Raw genomic sequence first — 22,603 nt, forward strand, 5'->3', positions numbered from 1 at the left:
TGACCCAACCCCCGAGTCCCTTCAAAACGTCCCCCCTGTGGTATCCAGGCTTTGATCACTGGATACCCACAGAAATCCCAGATGGAACCGAGTACTACAATTTATCAGATTTGGCTTAAATCAGGGGTCTCAAACATGTGGCACACAGAGTAATTTTTTTCTGGGGCCCGCAAGCGCCTCACAGCCCCCTTGCCCTCCCACAGCATTTACCTAGAGCGGCTCCAGCCCGACGTGCACTGGGGGAAGGGCAGGCTCCCTGCCTGCCTGCCCTGCTCCTGTGCCTCTCTGGGAAGCGGGGGGCACAGGGGTCTATGTGTTGCTCTTGCTTCAGGCAGCTCCCCCAGCAGCTCCCATTGGCTGCGGTTCCCCATTCCCAGCCAATGGGAGCTGCTGGGGGTGGTGCCTGAAGCAACGGCAACACACAGACCGCTGTGCCTCTCCTCCCCCAGGTTCCAGATGCTTCCTGAAGCAGCATGGGGTCAGGGCGGGGCAGGCAGACAGCCTGCCCTGCCCCCGATGCGTGCCGGGCCAGAGCCCACCCTCTGAACCCCACCTGCAACCAAAACCCTTCCCTAAGCCCCCTGCCGCACCCTGCACCTCGACTCCCAACCCCCTACCGCACCCTACATTCCTCCTGCACCCCATCCCACTGCCCTGAGCCCCCTGCCACACCTCATCCGCCTGCCCCGAGTCCCCCTGCCACACCCCACACCCCTCCTGCACCCCGACCCCCTGCCCTGAGCCCTCTACTGCACCCTGCACCCCAGCTCCCAACCCCCTGCTGCACCTCACATCCCTCCTGCACCTCAACCCACTGCCCTGAGCCCCCTGCCACACCTCTCCTGGACCCTGACCCCCTGCTGCACTCCGCATCTTGACCCCCTGCCAAGTCCCCGGTTGCACCCTGCACCCTGACCCCCTTCAGCACTCTGCACCTTTCTTACAGCCCGATCCCTGCCCTAAGCCCCCTGCCACACCCCACACTTCTCCTGCACTCCAACCCCTTGTCATGAGCCCCCTGCCACACCCTGCACCTTGACCCCCTGCCTCACCCCTCACCCCAACTCCCTGCCCTGAGCTCCCACCACACCCCACACCCCTCCTGCACCTGCTGGGGGCAGGGAGGGGGCGAAGTTGGGATGGGGATTTCAGGGAAGGAGTTGGAATAGGGGCAGGGAAGGAGTGGGAAGAGGTGGGGCAGGGGCAGTACCTCATGGAAGGGGTGGAGTGGGGGTGGGGCCAAGGGCAGTGGGGGAGGTGTCAGTAATGCAGCCTTCGGGCCAATGTACTAGTCCTCATGTGGCCCTCGTGGTCATTTGAGTTTGAGACCCCTGGCTTAGATCAATGTTCCTGTAGTACGCACAGCATTTGAGTTACATTATAAAATAAATAAAAAACAGTGCGAGAGACAGGAACAAACGGTTACATATGAAACATGATATCACACATTCTAAAGCCTCAAGTTAACTAAATAACAAGTTATCCTTATGTCTAAAGAAGCTTATCTCACCCAAAGTTCTCTTCAGCATTTTCAGCCTAGGCATGAAGCAAGCTTGCTGTTCATTTATTTCCTAAATACAGGATGTCATCATGCCAGGATGCCTCTTTGCACCCCCAAATCTACCAGAACAGACCATCAATTTTCACCTCAAGACAGGTCCACCCTTCTGTTTACCTCTTCCTTTAATTTGCTTCTCAAGTCTCTACCAGCTCTTCATTAGCATTTGACTTAGAATGTTAATTAGCATTGTTCCACCCTTAGGATAAGTGTCTCCCACCTCCTGTCTGGGAGAAGTTTGTTTCAAGAAACATTACCTATGAGTGCTCTGTTTTTAACTACAGACCTAGAGAACATATTTTTTTAGGATATATACATAACTCCTCATATATATTTTCCGTTGTCATAAACTGATAGCTAAGGGTTAATGTTCTTTTACCTGTAAAGGGGTAACACCAGTAACCTGAAACACCTGACCAGAGGACCAATCAGAAAACAGGACTTTTTCAAATCTGGGTGGAGGGAAGTTTTGGGTGTGAGTTCTTTGTTCTTTGTCTTGTGTCTGTGCCCTCTCGGCTCTGAGAGTGATTTTTCTATCTCCTGGCTTTCTAATCTTCTGTTTCCAAGTTGTAAGTACAAAGATAGTAAGACAATAGGTTTATATTGTTTTTTTTTTGTATTTACATGTGTGTAGTTGCTGGAGTGTTTTGAATTGTATTCTTTTTGGATAAGGCTGTTTATTCACTTTTTTTTCTTAAGCAATTGACCCTGTATATTTTCACCTTAAACAGAGACTATTTTTAATGTATTTTTCTTTCTTTTTATAAAGCTTTCTTTTTAAGACCTGTTGGAGTCTTTCTTTAGTGGGGACCCCAGGGAATTGAGTCTGCAGCTCACCAGGGAATTGGTGGGAGGAAGAAGTCAGGGGGAAAATCTCTTTGTGTTAGATTTACTAAGCCTGACTTTGCATACCCTCTGGGTAAGGGGGAAGAGAGATTAGCTCTCTCGGTACTTGTGTTTCCAGGACTGGAAGCAGGGAATCTCCTAGGGTCATCCTGGGAGGGGAGCCTGGGAGGAAGTAACCAGGAAACAAGGGGAGGGGGTTATTTCCCTTTGTTGTAGGACTCAAGGCAACTGAGTCTGGGGGTCCCCCAGGGAAGGTTTTAGGGGGACCAGAGGGTATGAGGCCCTAAAAATTCCTGATTGGTGGCAGCGCTATCAGATCTAAGCTGGTAATTAAGCTTAGGGGAATTCATGCTAACACCCATATTTTGGACGCTAATACACATATTTTGCAATGATTATGATGACCAGTATGAGACAGGCTTTCACTAATGACATCACATGACTTTTTTTGGTGAATACAGGGGATCCCTATACCTCTATATACTGCAGTGTCCTCTGCCTATTGGTATCCAGAGGTTCTTGAGTCACACTGCTCACAGCAGTCCTAGTGGATTGCCAGAAAGGGGCACTCATTAGGATCTATGACACCCACAAAGAGTCATTTCACCCATTTACAGCTTGTTACTAAGCCACTCTGGTGGGCAGTGGTGAGGGTGGTAAGTAGCTGGGTTTAGCAAAGAGCATGTCCACACTGGGGACATTTTCTAAGTATTAAAATTAGTTCAACAAAACCAATTTATCAATCAGTTAGAGCTCTAGCGTAGACATAGTTTAGGCAGTTCAAGGTGGCCTGACTGGTTTTTACTAAACTAGAATGGCCCAGGCAGCCTATAACCAAGACTACAGTATAGGTTTAATTGCTTTTAAAGGTGAGCTAATTTAAAAACTTAAGCTTCTCCAGTTTAAACAAGCCTTTTACATTTGAAAGGAACTTTTGCTTGTTAAACAATAGGGGAGGCGATATGACAATCGTTTTCCATATTACTTATTCAAGTGCCTTAAAAACATTGGTGGTAAGCTCAGCCCAGGCAGATTTTCCTTCTAAGGTCCCTAAATTTATTCCTGATGCAGGAAGTCGCACCTTGGATATGTGTTTCAGTAAAGTTATTGATTTAATATATTTCCCACTTTTGCTATAGCTTGTTCAATTGTTTTTAATGCAATTCAGTGATATAATATGCTAGAGATGAGTAGGGCTACAGCACCTGGCCTGATCAGTGGGGATCATGGGATTCTACTGGGATTTCTGAGGCAAGCTCAGGCTACATTTAATATTACTGTATTTCCACAGCAGTAAAAACATGTAACACATTGTAGTTGGCACCAATGGCTTGGTGCGTAAATTCTTGGGCTGTTGACAATCCCATAACCATGCAAGCAGCCTTCTTTTGTTCAACTATAGATCTCATCTAAATACTGAGCCTTTAAAGGGCAGTTATATCCATCTTCACTCAGAAGTTGAGGGATTTTTAAATGTATTTCATCTATCTAAGGCACTAAAATGGCCCCATTACCATAGTCTCTGGATGCTACACAATCCAGTGAGGTAGAAAAGTTCTCTTATCTCCATTTTGGGGGCAACCAAGGAACAGAGACACTAAGTGATTTGCCCAGGTTCACACAGGAAGTCTGTGACTGAGCAGAGATTTTAACCCAATGTCTCCTCAGGGCTAACCATTGGACCATCCTTCCTCTGACCTCTTCCTGGCTTGAGGCAGGAGTAGAGAGAGTTAATCTGATGGTATGAGTATCAGAGTCATCAGCTACTTTAGGGAAATGCCAGGTATAATCCTCACCAACTTGCCTCTCCTTGTGGACCACAGATCCACACCCACATACCACGAGTGCAAGCCAGGAGGGCATAAGCAAGCCCTTAGGGGCAACGTGCTCTGAGGGGAAGGCAACACCACCAGGTAGGTTTGCAGGATATTTACCATAGATACCATATAGCAAAATCCAGTCTCCAAGAGATTATGACAGAATCTGTTCAAACATCCAGGTGACATCAGTATCAGCATCTATAAGTGAAGTTACTAGGGTTACTTCACTGGGCTGTATTGAAATGCATATTCAACAAAGGAACTGCTGCTTGAGCCTTTTATACGGCCATTTTCAATTAAACTCAGTACAATGTATAGTTCTCAGGTTACCATCTTTCCCAGATTATTTAATCGTTTTGTCTCTGACACTGTCACTCGTGATACCAATCCCCCAAAATCTGTGAAACTAAAGAGACCAATAGCTGCATTTGGCTAAAAAAGGAACTTGCAAATTCAGCAAAATAGAGGCATCTTGTTCCTTTCAAGCATACTATGCTTCTCTCTTTTAATTGGAGCATATTCAACACTCATTTCAAATACAGAGTTCTCATCAGCAGGAACTCTGCAGATGGAAATAGTGTAGAACATGGAAGCAATTTGGAAAATTAGTGAGTTAATATTTAGGTTCACTATGCAGAACATATTCATTCCTTTTTGAAGTTAAAGATCCACTTTACCTCCCATTGAAGTAATAAAAAGGAGGTATGAACTCTGTATAATCAATCCTAGAATGTTCACTTTGAGTATGGATGTCAGTTAGTGGGATCTGTGAACTCTCTTAATGGTAAACTATACTACTATATACATGTTCTTTACATCATGCTGTCCATTTCTGGCACTTTACACAGTTTGCTCCTACGAAATAGAAGCATTCACTGAGAAGGGGTCAGAACATTTGATAAATTACAAGTATCAGAGGGTAGCCGTGTTAGTCTGGATCTGTAAAAGCAGCAAAGAATCCTGTGGCACCTTATAGACTAACAGAGGTTTTGGAGCATGAGCTTTCGTGGGTGAATACCCACTTCCTCAGATGCATGCATCTGAGGAAGTGGGTATTCACCCACGAAAAGCTCATGCTCCAAAACCTCTGTTAGTCTATAAGGTGCCACAGGATTCTTTGCTGCTGATAAATTACAGTGATTCACATGATCCTAAATTAGGAAAATAATTTTGTCTTTTTAATATTTATTTTCTTGCTGCTGCTCAGTTTTTGACTCTTGAAAAATATATGCAAGGCATTTAGATAAATTTACTTCAAACAGAGAAGAGTTTGTCAGGGAGTGGAGGGAAGCAGGCATTCGGTTTCCTTATTTTCATTCTTAGTGGCATTTAGGAAATGCATTTTGTAATAATCATCATGCCCCTGTTATTTTCAAACTTCTGAGATAGCACCACCTAGTGGCCATTTCACAGATGGAAGAGGGCTCTTTGGCCAACGGTATGAACACTAAATGTTCCAAAGCTAGTTGTGAACAGATGTTAGACAGCGCTGTTGCTCATCTTCAAACAAAGCATTGAAGACACTGGCAGAAAGGCTCATATAAAGCCAACATTGCCTTGGCACATTTTTTTAATGTAGCTTCCATTTAAATTAACAACTTTTTGTACCAGTAAATAAATAATCTACACAAATTGAAGAAAATGTTGTTAAGTCTTGGAATGTTAAATGCAATCTTGGAATGAGAGATGGTATTTGATTTTGGCTTGCTTTGCTAACGAAGTATATGTCTGAGGGTAGGGATGCATTCAAACACAAGCAGAGGATCTTATGGGATATTTACATAATCTCTATTATTTTGTGTACAAGAGCTTCTTTGTAGAAAGTTAGGAGGAGACTGCCTTTAACTTCCTTCACAAAGCAGGGATGAGATATTAATAGCCATACTTATACATTCGATTCTCTGCCAAACCTTTCATTTATCCTGCAGACTGCCAAAGACAAACCTGGCAACAATCTGATTTCAGAACATAGGCCCCTACACCAGAAGTGGTGCCAAGTATATTAGATGGCTGAAAAAAATAGAGCATAAAGTATTAGTTTTTTTTAAGACCTTGTAGCATCCAGTGGTGACTCCAGGCACCAGCACTCCAAGTGTGTGCCTGGGGCGGCAAGCCACGGGGGGGGGGGGGGCAGCCTGCCGGTCCCTGGTAGGGCAGCAGCCAGGTAGCCTTCGGCGGTATGCCTGCGGAAGGTCCGCCAGTCCCGCAGATTCAGCAGCAATTCGGCAGCAGGTACGCCAAAGCCACGGGACTGGCGGACCTCCCACAGATAAGCCGCCGAAGGCTGCCTGACTGCTGTGCTTGGGGCAGCAAAAAACCTAGAGCCGCCCCGGTAGCATCATATGCAGAAGTACATGCTTAACCATTCCAAGGCTGGAATCCAAGCTATACTGACCTGGCAGAAAATATTGCTGCTGCTGCTATTTCAGAGAGAGGCAAAAATTTTGTAACAGAAGGCAGAAGTCACCTGATCCATTTAGAGAGTGATAACAGTAAAGAATTTAAGATACAAAAAATAGCGACAGCAACTCGGTATACATAGCATATATAAAGTAACAGTGGTCTGCAACTCCTAATCAGTATGCCAGAGTGCAGTTCCTACTGTGTCTCAGGCAAAGCACTCAGTTCAGTGCTGCTGCTGGTGAAAATATTTTCAAAAGCCAGAGAGACAAGTTTGTGTGAAAGGACCAGAATTCAGGAGAAACTTGTATGGTACAATTGCCTTGCTCACTATCAAGTTCACTGCTAATAACTGACAGTTATTATAACAACTGGGACTGCTAATTGGGACTAGGGTGACCAGATGAGAGGAAGAAAATATCAGGAAACATGAGGGTGGGGGGATCCGCCAGCAGAGGGAAACAAAAAAGCCAAATGCTGCCGGCAGTGCGAAACATCGGGACAAATTGCTTCCTGACCAAAGATCGGTCGGGACATGAGACAAACACCTAAATATTGGGATGGTCCTGATTTTATCAGGACGTCTGGTCACCCTAATTGGGACAAAGAACTTAATCTGTCATTTAGGAATAACAGGAAAAGCACAGACTCATTGAATCCGAATGACAATAACATTGACAAGGCAGTACAGTCTCAGATATCTGACTAGGTGCAAAGCTTCTTTTGTTTAGCCTCACCCTACCAGGATGAATAGAATAGGCTCTCTCATCAAGTCAACCAGGACCCAAAAATCAAAGCATATAAAGGTAAAGAGGTTTTCACCCTCAACTGGGCACACAGCATGCTGACCTCAGTCTCATAAGATAGTCCTCTCCCACATTTCTCCAATTGCTAAGCTCACAGAAGCAAAAGGAGAAGCAGACTCCTCCTTAACTACATCATCCTTCACAAGCAGCCACTAGTAGTAAAAAGTACTTCTACTCTCTCCCTTTCAACAAGGCTAAGATCATTGTCTCTATCTTGTTCAGCCCTAGTCAGCAAGGGACGAGAATCCCAAAGTCACATCCAAATGCAAAACCACAAGAAATAGGATGACATATTACTTATTAAAAATTCAGCTTAGGCTGTGCTGTGAGGGGCAGTCTTTGACCTTATCGACTTGTTGCTAACATTCCCCCTAGGATCTCCTAAAAGGAGGACAGAACTGACATTTTGAAAGAGCACAATAATCCTTGACCTAGTGAACTTACAGCAAAGTGCCTGTTAAGATCAATCAAGTTAAACAGTAAAGTCTCATAATACAAAAGGTGAACGATTTTCTTACAGGAAAGTTCAGATTCTGAGCTCCGCCTCCCACCTCCTAAAAGGAGAGAGAGAAGGTGCCTTCTTAGGAACGGTTTGTAGAGGCCCAAACCAAAGCCACACTAACAAAAATAGTTCTCAAACTACAGAAAAACAATAGCATCAGTATAATAGGAATCTATCCTATGCAGAATATAGTCAAATAGACTCAAAAATTGCTATCAACTATACCTATGCAAACCCACTGAAGCCAATTGCGTTTCATGGGTTATAGAGTGGAGTTCAGCCCAAAGCATTTAAACTAATTTGAAATGACTTGGTGCTGTACTCTACATATTAGTTTTGACATTTTGTGTCAGCAAGATACTGATTACTGCATAAACTGCATGGGTATACATCACCATATTCTAGCCTGTAACTCTCTAATCACAAGTGAATTACCAAAGGTCCCCTTACTCCTGCAAAGAAATGTCATATCAGAGCAAAAGCCTTCAGGTGTCTACACCCTTTTCCAACCTGTTCTGAAAGAGACTTTTCCTTTTATGTAACAACTCCTGACAGTCTCTTAGCTTTGTATGTGTGTTGTAGTGTAGGTGTTTATGTAACGTCACATGCACACTCTACTGCAACGTGCGCAGACTCTTTTTGACTGTGGGTGTGTTGCATTGTTGGTGTTTATGTGGCAGAAGTGTCAGGCACATTCTATTGATTCATGGCAGCTATCTTCGAAGTCATTGAACTTCACCTTATTGTTATAAATTAGCAATAGACATAGGCACATGTGTGGAAGTCAATGTCCCCAAGTTTCAAATCATCTGAAATAATTAATTCTATCAGTTTGGTATATTTTTTATTCTATAACTAGTAAGATATTTTTAAACGTATTGCACAGGTGTGTTTAAACAGAGAGGATGTTACTTGCAAAAACTATCTTTGCCTAAATTGGATACACATGGTTTACACAATGTAAAGCGAATTATGCAAAAAGCTAGAGACAGAGAAGTGGTGTCTAGTGATCTGAGAACAAAACTAATACCCAGGAAACTCCTGACGTCTCATCCCTACTCTGACAATGAAGTCTGACCTTCGCTATCATTTAATCTCCCTGCATCTCTGAAATGTGGATACCTCACAGCAATGCTGTGAGAATTAATTAATTAATGCCCATAAATTGCCTTGAAAATAGCAAGCGTTAAGTATTTTACAAATTCCAGATTACTTTTGTAACCCTGATGGAAAGCAATGCCAGGGTTCTGGACAGTAGTAGTAGAAGGCTGCAGGGACATCTAGTCAGGAAGTCTAACTATTAACAAAGCTATGAAGACAAATACCTGTTTTGGTTAATGGACTAGAAAACAGCTGCTGAAGAAGTTTGTTCTCTGAAGTTCTCAGCACCACCACTATATCAGCAGGAAGAGTGTCTCTGTTCTTTTCAAGAAAACCGCAGGCATCATATAATACCTAGGTATTGGAGACAGAATGAACAAAGAGCTGAAACAGACTACCAAAACCTTGTCATTTACTTTAAACAGGCAAGTTGACCAAGTAAGATAGTTCAAATCTGGCAAGCTGGTGAATTATTGCAGTGTTCTCGAAGCGTGAACTGGCTTTAGACAGCATTTGCATTCATGACATGTCATTGGTAAATCAAATTGGTTTAAATGGCTTAAGCTGAGTCACATTGTATTACGCTCTATCACATCAAACTATGACGTGCCCAATGCAACATATGGCTACACTCGAAACTCCAAAGCGCTGCCGTGGGAGCGCTGCCGCGGCAGAGCTTTGAAGTGTGAGTGTAGTCGCAGCGCCAGCGCTGGGAGAGAGCTCACCCAGCGCTGCACGTACTCCACATCCCAGCGCTGAAGCACTGTTTACACTGGTGCTTTACGACACTGTATCTTGCAGCGCTCAGGGGGGTGTTTTTTTCACTCCCCTGAGCGAGAAAGTTGCAGCGCTGTAAAGTGCCAGTGTAGCCAAAGCCACAGTGTAGCACCACACTAGCCGCATAACTTGACAGGTTGCACGTGAAATATGCAATGGTTTTCAGACGGAGCAGCCACTTTGCCTTTACTGCATGTAGCCAGTGTGTGATCTGTAATTAAATCTTCTGGAGAAACAAGAGTAAATTTCATATCTAGCACACTGGCAAAATGGATACAAAATGTACTATCACTGTTACCAAATGGGTATTTATTCATCTAGATCCTCTCTTTAATTTGCACTGGCTTAGGGCACAGTATTTTTAACATTTTAACTCCGAGGGCTTTGAAAGGCAAAACTGCTCTGAATTGTTTTTCTCATAGTTATTAGTAATCAATGATCATATCTTTGTCTCAAAACTGGAATAGAGTTATTCTGCTTTAGATTTTATTTTTTAAAACTACAGTAATTTCCAGAATTCAGCTTTACTATAAATGGCCTCAGTGCCAGAAAAACACAGGCACAGCACATGGGGCAGGTCTGCACTACCACAGGGACTGATGCTCTGAGATCGAGCCACAGGCAGTCAATTTAGCGGGTCTAATAAAGACCCGCCAAATCGACTACAGATCGCTCTCCAGTCAATCCCTGTACTCTACCCCTGATGAGAAGAGTAAGGTAAGTCGACGGGAGATTTTCTCCCATCAACCCCCCGCCACGTAGACCCCACAGTAACTCGACCTAAGGTACATCGACTCCAGCTACCTTATTCACGTAGCTGGAGTTGCTTAGCGTAGGTCGACTTACCACGGTGGGGTAGACATAGCATGGTCTTGAAGTTACATTAGAGCTAATTTTGGCCCTATCGTGGAGAATGACTGAAAGTCAGCACTTCCTCTAGGACTTGACATTTGGGTGACAAATAATTTACTGGAGCTTTGTGGAACTTTAGAGTTTTCCTTAACAAACCCAAAAGTTGGGCAAGGTTTACCAGAAGATTTGCAGAGGTTCTTGACCCTTGCATTGAGCGTGAGCTGAGGTCTGCATGGAAACCATGCAAACCTAGGCTGCTTTGGTTGAGTTTTGTTTACAATTGGGAATTTAGACCTCAAATTCCAAACAAAATTCAGTGGACATGAAACCAGCTAAAACCAAAACTGTTGAGTTCTGCAGAACACTAGAATATACCTCCAGTATGTAGGAGGGGAATTCTTCCAGATACTCCTCTGCCCTCTACAGGAGTTTAAAAAGAAAACACTGTTGCAGAGACAGTTTTAAACTCTGTTTTATTCATTGAACCCCCTTTCCTTTCCTGCTCTCTCTCTTCCACACAAACAATTACTACTGAGTATATGTGCTAATGGCTAGAGATGTTATAATTGTGCAGGTTGTTCTGGCTCAAGGGGGGTGGGCACAAATTCTACGAAATGTCTCAGCTGGGTGACCAGATGTCCCAATTTTATAGGAACAGGCCCGATATTTGGGGCTTTGTCTTATATAAGAGCCTATTACCCCTGTCCCAATTTTTCACAGTTGCTACTGGTCACCCTAGTCTCAGTTGGAGTGGCATTTCACATGTCAGGATGCCACCTCCAGAATGGTAAGGAGCATTTATAACATTTTGAATTGTAAATCTTATCACAAATTCTAGGTTTCTTTAAAAACAATTAATCCATTAAAAAGAGAGAAATCTGCAAGCAATTTAAATGCCTCTGGATGGAATGGATAGTGACTATACTACTGATTACATTCAGACCATATGGCCTTTACCTTTCCAGCATAGTGCTGAATGCCAAAACACAGCTCCACACGTTTGGGCCTCCAAAAGTATTTGCATCTTAAATTATCTTCAAATTTATCTAGTCATTAAAAAAGGTAACTGTTAAAGGTGAACCACAGCAATTTAAAGCACAATTCTCCACCATAATTAAGGACAGCTTACAACCCAAAAAATCAGAATTAGTACAAAATACTCTTATAAGTTATCACATTGTCCACTAATGATTTCAGCCTTTGTCAGCTTTTCCTACAAGCACCTGTGTTCTTTCTTCCAAGTTACCACTTATAAATGAACAGCCTCCCCAAACTAGTCCTTCAAATCCCTCACAACTCACTTCTAATGGGATGCCTATCGGAAACTAACAAATGACAATGGCTTGGTAGGTCGAACGCTAGAATAAACTTCTCATATTTATTGGCTGCACACATTTTAAAGTTGTCAACAAGATTTATTAAAATGTTCATAAAATAATCATCAAGTTAAGGAACTATCTAGTCAGATGGCACAGCAAAGTCACTACTACTAACTCAATGTATGGTCTCGGGCATATCTCTCTTCCATTCTCTGTCTCAGTTTCCCATCTCTTAAATGAGGATAAGAATCCTTGAAGTACTTAACACACAGCAGCATTGTGACTATTATTTAACATTTGTAAATCCCATAGATAATAAACCCTATTTAGATAGGTATTAATATTTAAACAATAAAATAACATTAACAATATAAAAATAACAAGAAACTAGCAAAATAGTTGAAGTGAGCACCTGAGCAAAAAGAGAGAAAATAAATACTTAAGTAAATAAAAGTCCATTTGTTCATGTCTGAATATTGGTGACATCATAGCAGAATTTTCAGAAGCTTCTCAATCCATTGCTAATGCCACAGACTCAGGGGTTATTTAGACAAGCAAAAATACTATAAAATGTCATGGCTCTCACTCAATGTGTATCAGTCATTCTTTAGGGTTTTTTAAATTATTATTCATACCAACTAAAGTCAGGTCTGTTGCCTGGGGAAATCGACTTTCTTCGTCAAGTAGAGAAAGTACTCCCATTGGTTTCTGGAGGAACATATCTAGAAGTGGACGATTGTCCTCATACTCCACTGTAGTAGCATCAATGCCCTCATTCTGATATTCCATCTACAAAGTCAGAAATACAGTTAATACTGAATTGACCATGAAAATATTACCATCAGGACATTTATGGCACAAAGCTTCTTTCTTGTTTACAGGATCTTGTAACATTTAATTGCCTACAAAGCTCACAACAATTATGTGGCAGCAAGGTCACAATATCGTGTGGGAAATGGGTCTATCTGAGTGAGGTCTAGTCTCTAAACTTCCATTTTCTTGTTCTGTAAACTCTTAATTTTTCTTTAGCTTAAATAAGATTCGTATTAACAGAAAATGACAGCGCTTTTTCTTAGAGATGACCATATGATCAAGTCATAGAATTGTTAGTGGCCTAATTCTATGCCAGTAAAAAGCTCAGAATATTTTAAGATATGCTAAGGGAATGGAAATATGAATGGGTAGAAGTAGGAGTGAAGTAAGAAATAACAATAACTTAATTAAGTCTTCAATCAGTCTAGACCACATTTCTTTCTTTGGTCTGGTGACTTGGGTTGTTACAGAACTGTTAGTAATAGATGGGACTTTCCAGAATGATCAAAGGTCAAACTTGCCTACCCTCAACCTAGGTTGGACCACACCATCAGAGTAGGAGGTCTATGATCCCCGGATTTGCTTGGAAGATTTCAAGGACGTGGCATGGGGTAGAGTGAACTAGAATCACAACCTTAAAGATCTAAGTGACCACAGGTGATTCTACCAGGTCACCAGAACACCAAGAAAGGCTGCCAGCATCCCCCAACACCCTTTCCCCTAAAAAGAAGAGACAGACCAAGACCACTTCAGGCAGGGCTGGCTTTATGAAGTGCGAGGCCCAATTTGAACAGTTTTGACAGGGCCCCAGCAGGGATGACTAAAAAAAACCAAACACACATGTAAAAAAACACATGGGGTTTGTACTCACTGGGCGGTGCTCCTAGTCTTCGGTGGCACTTTGGTGGTGGGTCCTTCACTCACTCCAGGTCTTCGGTGGCACTGAAGGACCAGCTGCCAAAGACCCAGAGCAAGCGAAGGACCCGCCGCTGAAGTCCCTCTGAAGACCCGGAGCAAGCGAAGAACCCACCGCTGAAGTGCCATTGGAGACCCGGAGCACTGCCAGATGAGTAAAAATTAAAAAGGCACCTCTAGCCAGGGAAGGGATTCTCACTGGGCCTGGGGCCCTCTTAGGCATGGGGCTCGATTCGGGGGAATTAGTGGAATAGGCCTAAAGCCGGCCCTGACTTCAGGCTATGCCAGCTGACTAGCCAAGTGCCCAGAGGCAGGCTGCTGGCCAGTTTAAAATATGAACTAGAGATGATGTCACCTGGTCTCCTGAATTACAATTTTTACTTTGAAAATCTGAAACCCAGCAAGCAGAAGCACCATTAAAACATTTTTCTTATAAAAAACTTTTATTATTTTTCCTATTTTGTGGATTGGTAGAGGAGCCTACTTCCTGTATTCATTATTTTTTTCTGTTAACACTTTTTAGATGTGAAAGAGAAAGGGGGAGAGGGGAGAGAGAGAGAATGTTAAAGACATAGCACATGTATATCCAATTTCTAAGTAAATCATATCTTAAATCATTTTGTGTTACCCTTTTGTTCTGAACTAACAAGGGAAATTATAGGTTTTTAATCATTCTGTATCACAGTAGAGCTAAATTAATCAGGAAAAAGTCAACCACTCAGTCAATGGAAACCTTGAAGGAATCTAGCTGCTTCAGGAATCTGAGAAGTAAATTACATCCCCTTTGCTTTCCAGGCTTAAATATGTATAAGACTTGATCGTGCACTATGCTAACTTCATGATTTAAATCCTGATTGTGTTCATCCAGTGATTTGACCCAGTGCTGATTTCATTCCATATTATTGTCAACATGTTGATTTATTAACTCAATTATAATTTTGATTTGATAACTGTTCTCTTTAATCCTTTGTTTAATAAAAATCATAATAGCTATTTTTAGCAAGAAGCTTCTTGAATTTTAGGTTTGTCTTTTTATTAATTTGTAATACAATCCATACAAATTAAATAAAGCTAGTTCTTCTTTCAAAAATGCAACAAGGGTCACAACACTTTTTCCAATGGCAAAAAGTCATTGAGTAAAGTTTCTAAGAGCTACGTAGCCCTGTCTCTACATTAGTACCTGTATCCCTCACAATATGGTATATTGTTCAGCCACAGTCTTGTATTAGAAATAAATTTTATATATATAAAGAGAGAGATTCAGTAGTACTACAGAGAGAGAGAGAAAGAGAGAGAGAGAGAGAGTGTATTATACATATATATATTTATGTAGTACTCCTGAATCTAGCTTACAATCACAGCAGCCTTAAATTTACCTGTTCAAGTGCAAAGATGTGCTGATTGAAATAAAACTGGATTTGTTCATTAGCAATGTTTATGCACAGCTGTTCAAAGGAATTTCTTGTGAAGTTCTCAAATCCAAAGATATCCAGTATCCCAACATTCATCCGGCTTTCAGCATTGCTATGTAGAAAACACACACAAAATCCAACATGGGGCAAAACCCAGGAAAAATCAAAAGAAACAGGATAATCAAGATCAGATACTATCATTAATTCAATCCGCCACAAAAGGAAGAGAGACAGCCTGTATAAATCAAACACAGATTGTGCATTTGTTTACAGTCATTACCACACTCCTTTTTAGGGTGACCAGATAGCAAGTATGAAAAATAAGAACAGGGCGTGGAGGGTAATAGGCAACTACATTCACTGATGAGCTGCCAAAATATTAACAACAGGTTCCCTCCTCCTCACCCCACGAGGGGGTCATAGCCCCCCTCTGGGACTCCTGCCCCATCCAACCCCCCACGTTCCTTGACACACACACGCCGGGACCCCTGGCCCATCCACCCCTCTTCCCTATCCCCTGACTTCCCCATGCCCCCCCATCCAACCCCTCCTCTCAATCCTGACGGCCCCCTGGGACACCTGCCCCATCCAACTACCCTTTCTTTCTGTCCCTGACTACCCCCCACTGCCCCCATCCAACCCCTGCTCCTTCCTGACTGCCCCCCAGGGACCCTTGCCCCCATTCAATCCCCCTGTTCCCTGCCCTCTAACCGTCCCAATCCCTATCCACCCCCCCACAATCTCTCAAACTCCTTTGTCCTCTTCCAATACCCCCTCCCTGCTCCCTTACCACGCTGCCTGGAGCCACGCGGAAGGGGCCGGGTCAGAGCCGCCCAGAAGGGGCCGGGTTGGGGCTGCTCGGCTGGGGCCGGGGCCGGTGCCATGGGGCCCGAGCCGGAGCGGCTTGGCTGGGCCCGGGACGGCACCGGTGCCATGGGGCCCTAGATGGAGCCGCTCAGCTGGGGCCAGGGCTGGTGCCGTGGGGCCCAGGCCGGGCCGGAGCTGCTCGGCTGGGGCCGAGGCCAGCACCGGTGCTGCGGGGCCCAAGCCGGGCCTGGGCCGAAGCTGGGGGTGCTCAGCCGGGGCCAGGCCAGAGGGAGCTGCTTGGCCAGGACCAGACTGGGCCGCGCCACACATATCTGGAGCCCTCCTCCTCTGGGCTCCCCTGCCCCAGCTTACCTGCCTGCTGCTTGTTTCAGGCTTCCCACAAATATCTGATTCAGGGGAAGCACGGGAGTGGGAGGAGAAGGGGGGTGGAGTGTTCAGGGGAAAAGGGGGAAGTGAGCTGGGGCCAGGGGCAGGGTGGACAGCTGCCAGAGCTTTTGTTAAATAAAGCCCTTTTAGAACCGTTTGTCCTGGAACAACCTGTTCTAAAAGGGCTTCTAAATTTAACAACTGGTTCCTGCGAACCGGTAAGAACCGGCTCCAGCTCACCACTGACTATATTAGACAAAGACCTGAATATCAGGATAGACACTATAAAATCAGGTCATCTGGTCACCTTACCCCTTCTCAACTCTGAGATTCTTGCATTACACAAGTTCTGCTAAGGTTAGGGAGGAGGAAGAGATAAATCATTGGGAAGTGCTGATTCCAGGCAGCACCTCTTCAGAGGTATTCAGGGAATGGTTCCAGCAAGTAGATCTCAACAGAAAACTATTTGACAGTCTCCTCAGGTAGAAGAGGGCTGTGTAGACTCTTAGGTAGGCAACCTAGATAGCTATGCTGAAGCAGATTGAGAAAGAAAGAAGAGCTCTCATGCACTGGCCATGGAAGAGGAGGAGCTCTCCCTCTGCTGTTGACAGAAGAAGGGGAGCTGTGCTCCCTCCATTTCCCATTACTTTGACCCTGCCTAAGACAGACAGACAGGCAGTCTCAGACTGTGGTCTGCATCCTTTACTGTGTTGAGCTCAGTAATGAGGAGACAAAGGAAAGAGAAATATAAGACACCTTTCCACTTTCCCAATTCTAGCCCTACCAGGGAATGAAACAGCTCCCAGCATAACTCATAGCTGCCTAGGGGCTGGTCTAACTTACACCACCAACAGCTGTCCCATGAGGACACATGTTGCTGCAACTCTGCCCCCAATATATCCTCTCCGTGCCTTCTCTCACTTCCAACATATCCTCTCCATGGAGAATGTTGGGGGAGCCAACAAAATCAAAGCAGCTATGGCAGATTTACACCACCTGAGGGATTCACTTGTGCTTGGGAATTCCCAGTTGCTCCTTGAGAAGTGCAAAGCAGCTAGAATGGGGTCTGAGGATCTGTCTTTGTTCCAGGAAAGAAATAAGATGGCACAGTGTAAACATTTCCATAATGCAAATTGGCATGAAAGTTTTCACAATAATGTTTTGACCGCTGGTTTTAACAGCTTGCATTGGAATGTCAAAAATATATTCATTAAGTAGCTGTTCTGTAATAATTTATATCTATATTTTATCACTAGTTTATTATTACTTGAGAACTGGAAGGATCACATAGAACAATACTTGTGTTTAATGTACCCAGCCTACTCTAATTGGTTATCTATGGGAATCTGGGATGATTTTCAGATACAGATTACCAGATACAAAGGCTCTTTTCAAAGACTTGCCTGGGATTTTAACCACACAATTCTCATTGATTTCAGTAGCCAAATCCCAGGCAGCTCTTTGAAAAGCATGGGGTTAATGTCCTGGAAACAGAATTCAGGATCACAGCATGAAGGCCATTTTGAGGTCTTTTCCAAATAAACAGTATTCCTCCAGCAAAATCAAAAATACAAAAAGGGATGATCTCATCACACACATCAGTGATATGTAACTTGCCATATATTTTTATCTGGCTGCAGCAGTGTATTAATACGATTTACAATCCAGCTGAAGAGTCGACCATAAAGTGCTTTAGACATGGCATCTCGCACATCAGCGGCTTTGTCCACAGTGTTTGTTCGGATAATAGTCTCTCCTCGTGTTACAACACAGTGAGAGGTTAGAGCTTCCTGGAGCTCTTCTGAACCAATACTGAGCAGTACAGCAGCTGGAAGATAACAGATGGGAAAGGTGGCTGTGACTGGAGAACAAAAATTGCCAGCACTATCTACCTACTACCCATCAGTTGGAGATTCTTACAAATTCAATCAAGCTGCATTTACAGAACTGACATTATTAAAAACATATTTACCATTATCTAAGGCCTCTGCATTGGGAACTTCACTTTTATCAGTTTGGTGCTGTGAGGAAATGGCAGCAAACTCAATATTTCCTGTATTCAAGATTCCAGCCAGAATTTTGTAAACTGAATGAACTTCCTGCAAAATGAGATAAGAACTACCTTAACAAGACACAATTAGTTAGTTGTAGCCCCCAAATGTGGTCTGTTTAAAAATAAGATAGGAAGAGTGTGTGTAAAGCCCATTGGGTCATTCTGAAGTTCAGACTTGCCCAGTTCAGTTTTTACTCTATCCTTATTCAAGTAAACTCCCTCTAAAATGGAAAAGTGAGATAGAAATGGAAATGTGAATGGGATAGAATGGAGCTTGTCTCAATAAAGACTGAAGCCTCAGTCAGTCCTCCAGTTCTGTGGGTGCAGTTTTGTACATACAATTACAAAGGTGAGATTCTGTGGCATAATGATATATTTAGACAACAAATGCCAGCATTTGCACAGGAAGTATTGGAGGTGGTTTTTAAAAATAAGGACAATAGTGCTTTGGTAGCTAGTCCATGATTAATCTTTTACCTCATCAGTGAATCCTATGATCCTAAAGCAATGTTTAATTGCTTCAAATTGTCTTCCATATGAGTCTTTAGTAATAATATCTTGCATTACTCTTCCAGTTTCATTATCAATATACCTAAATAAAATGGCATAATTAAAATGCTGTGTTAACAGATGTACTGCTACAACCCACACTGATTTCAATAGGATTGCATCAGTAACGGAGCAGACCACCTATTTCAATGTTTTTGTAACCAAATAAATATTATTGTGCTAATCAAAAAGTTTGGGGATTATTTTCTTTCTATTAGTTTTTGTTCCTTCAGCACAAATTAAAATGTTATCCCAACATTATAGTTTTCCAATGAAGAGACGGATAGCAAATGAAATTAGTAACTCAAATTTGACGAACAAGATTCAGCCCTGAAGTAAGACAGTGCAATTCCATTTACTTTAATGGAAATGCACCTTCTACTACTACTACTGCATTCAAGTAGAATTTGCCCTAATAGCCAAAGAGTAACATAAATTTAAACCAATATATTTTGAGTTGCTTCTGCAGCATTACCAGAAAGCTCTGCATTCACAGCCACTCATTTCTGGGGATAGAGAAGACCTGAAAGAAGGAATGAAAATCTAGATAATGAGGAGATGGCTTTTCCCCTTCTTATTATAAATGCTGCAAGTCCTCAAAGAAAATAATAAAGTAATTCCTTGTTGTCCATCCTCTTCTGCACTTGGGAGGATTAAAAAAGATCCACAAGGTGTAGGAAAAGATTAAGAGAGATTTCAAAGCATCACACTGAAAGCAAGCCCTGATCAATAGCCAATTACAACCGCATTAAAAACAAATTAGTGATAGTTACCTAGGAGGCTTTTTTTCAGGAAGTCTGTACTCAGAAAGTTTCTTCTGATGAAAAAGACCAGCATAAATATAGTAAAATATATGGAAGTTTTTTTCTCCTCTGGAAAAAAAATGTATTATTTTAAAGCTTACAGGTCTATCTGCATCTACGTTTTCACTATGTGTACACTGTCAAGTTAATGGAAGAGGGATTGATCCTATGCTCATTGAAGTCAATGGCAAAGCTCCCATTGACTTTAATGGTGCAGGATCAGGGCCAGAAGCAGCAAAAGCCCAATGAAAAGCTCTTCCATCTAATCTGTTAAGCACACAAAACCCACCCAAACCAGACAGTGGCAATGAGACTGAGATCAGGCTCTTCTCCTTCCCTTTATAAGTTCTTGGAGGTTGAGCACAAAAGTACAATGACATGTTTATAGGAGAAACAATATACTCTACAAAGCATTCTTTACCAAATGATAGAGTGGTATTGGTCTCCAGCCCAGAAGAATGAAACTAACTGTACTTCCAGACATAGTACAAGTGCTGTAGCACAAGCTGCCAGTTGGTTAGAATAAAAATTTCATTGAAAAGTGTGTTTTGAAAAGTAAAAACAAACCAAAAAAAAAAAAAAGGTAGGGTAGATTTGAAAGGACACAGTATTATTAACCTACACAGCCTGCTTTATGACTCTGGATTTTTCAAGTAGATATTCAGAAATTTTTGCCCCCATTACAGCTCCTGTTGGTGTAAACATCATTTCCAGGTATTTTCCAAAACGACTTGAGTTGTCATTGATAGCAGTGCAGGCATTCCCAAACGCTTCAACCAGAGGGTTCACTTGAAGAATCTTCTCACGCAAAGCACGGTTATTGGCCTTGACAGAATAGACACAGATCAGAAAGGATGCCCCAAAAGAATGCTTGCTCAAGGCTTCTTCCCAGCCTCTGAAACATAGTGTACATTATCATGTGCCCTACAGCTACTGGCACGTGTGAATTTGACCCAGTTACTGATACAACAACATACCCACATATTGAAGGGGAAAACAAAGTCTCTAGCAGGTGTGAAGATATTGCATTTTTTCCCTCTTTGCAATATATATGCTTTAGGAGGCTCCATATATTTTATTTAAATAAAATATCAGACAATAAATATCATTTAGGCTCTGATCCTGCAAGCATTTACACATGTGTTTAACTTAGAGCACTTGAGTTTTCAAAGTGCCGTGACTTCAATGGATTTATTCATATGCTTAAAGTTAAATATGTGCATAAGTGTTTGCAGCAGCAGCCCATTCCCAATTTCATTCTGGCACTGATTCTTATAGTTTGAATAATGAACCTAGGTCATAAGCACTGTAGATAACCAGAGGCACTAATCATTGTGGGTTTGATCATTTATGCATTTAAGTCAATGGCAAAGCTGGATCAGGCCCTAAGATCCCAATTCTGCAAACAATGGTGCATGTGAGTATTCTCACTGACTTTAATGGCACAACTCATGTTAAGAGTTAAGCACGTGCATAAGCCTTTGCAGGAGCTGAGTTTAAAACTAGCATATTCTTTATGGTCTCTTCAGTGTAAAATATCAGATCCAAATTAATAACAAAGTCCCCAGTACGTACTACTCAATTTTCAGTGTTTTCAACAAGCTAAAAATAAATGCCTCAGGGTTTTTTTCAGCAAAGATAGTTTAAAAAACACTGATCACTGGGCTACCTGGCTGGCTATAAATACCTTTCCCAGGAAGGTCAAATGCTGGACAATCAGATGGGCGCTTTCAGTCTTTCCAGCACCACTTTCTCCACTGATGATAATGCACTGATACATAAAACAAAATTGTAAATGCATTGCTCACCATAAAGCTGATCAACTCAGATGTTCAACTACTACTTTTATATTGTTTTGGATATATTACCAAGACATCTTCAGAGTCAACTGTATATCAGTAAGAGTCATAGGTATGTTTGTTTCTTTACTCTTTTGATTGATAAAAGGTGCATCATCACAATCTGTGGGTGCTTATACATGTTGTGGAGAGAATAAGATCTATACAGCCCAGTACTATGACACTATTTGAAACCTGGAGTCTTTTACTGGGAAAGTACAATTCTACCCACTGTTCAGTTTAAAAGTCTGATCTTGCACAAAATAAAATCCTCAGTGTTTTCTACCATGTACAGGGAACAGTGCACAGTGCTAATCCCTGAGCTGGCACAACATCCTCAGCTTCTAAAGAAGTCAGACAAACAGATGTGTAACTGTTTATGAGAGGAACCCAGATGAGAAGATCTGCATTCCTCCTGTACCTGGTGTCAGAACTAACAGATCTGTAGCCACAGATTTTACTGATTGGCTCAACCAACCCTGGGAGTCCTAGGCTCAAAGATTAGTTTTACAGTAGTCTTTTGGAAACAGCAACCAATAAATTAGCTATGCTGACAGTATACCAAGATGCCTATAAATAATTAGCTACCTAAGCTCAAGGATATGGATCCACAAGGCAAAATTAGTTTGTAATCATATATGAGGCACTTGAAAAAATTAAGATTTACAAAATAAACCTGATGGGCTGATTTCAAAATGATAAACTTGCTTCTTAACTTCAACAACTCCCCCATCATTTATTCTACACACTAGTTTCTTAGCAAAACCCCTTAAGAGTTATATAACTAACAGCCGTATCTAATGGACCCTCGGCCCTCACACTCGCCAAAATCCAATAAACTGTCAATTCTCTTTCTCCTTTTTCATATGCAGAGTCCATCTATATTCGTCTTTGTCTGGTGTATTCTGAATGTGGTTTTATTGTATTATTTTATTGTGTTTTTAAGCCTTCTTTAGAAGTATTTACTATGAACTAATGTGCAGCATGCATGTCAAGGAGGATTTTATAAATAAAATCATTATTATTCCCCAATACCCATATCTAT

The 22,603-nt window shown here is 42.3% G+C and overlaps 1 protein-coding gene across 1 annotated transcript in view; it reads right to left on the reverse strand.

The window, feature by feature from the left end:
* Window positions 1-22,603, reverse strand: part of MYO3B (myosin IIIB) — a 390,911-nt gene that overhangs the window by 188,242 nt on the left and 180,066 nt on the right. The window contains exons 14-23 of the mRNA XM_050916262.1: window positions 21,408-21,491; window positions 20,343-20,545; window positions 19,691-19,789; window positions 18,846-18,960; window positions 18,288-18,414; window positions 17,933-18,143; window positions 15,086-15,233; window positions 12,617-12,770; window positions 11,620-11,708; window positions 9,258-9,387 (exon numbers count right to left, since the gene is read on the reverse strand). Coding sequence (XP_050772219.1) covers window positions 9,258-9,387; window positions 11,620-11,708; window positions 12,617-12,770; window positions 15,086-15,233; window positions 17,933-18,143; window positions 18,288-18,414; window positions 18,846-18,960; window positions 19,691-19,789; window positions 20,343-20,545; window positions 21,408-21,491 — 1,360 coding nt within the window. The remainder of the gene's footprint in view (window positions 1-9,257; window positions 9,388-11,619; window positions 11,709-12,616; window positions 12,771-15,085; window positions 15,234-17,932; window positions 18,144-18,287; window positions 18,415-18,845; window positions 18,961-19,690; window positions 19,790-20,342; window positions 20,546-21,407; window positions 21,492-22,603) is intronic.

Source organism: Gopherus flavomarginatus, chromosome 10, assembly GCF_025201925.1.
Source record: "Gopherus flavomarginatus isolate rGopFla2 chromosome 10, rGopFla2.mat.asm, whole genome shotgun sequence".
Classification (NCBI taxonomy): domain Eukaryota; kingdom Metazoa; phylum Chordata; order Testudines; family Testudinidae; genus Gopherus; species Gopherus flavomarginatus.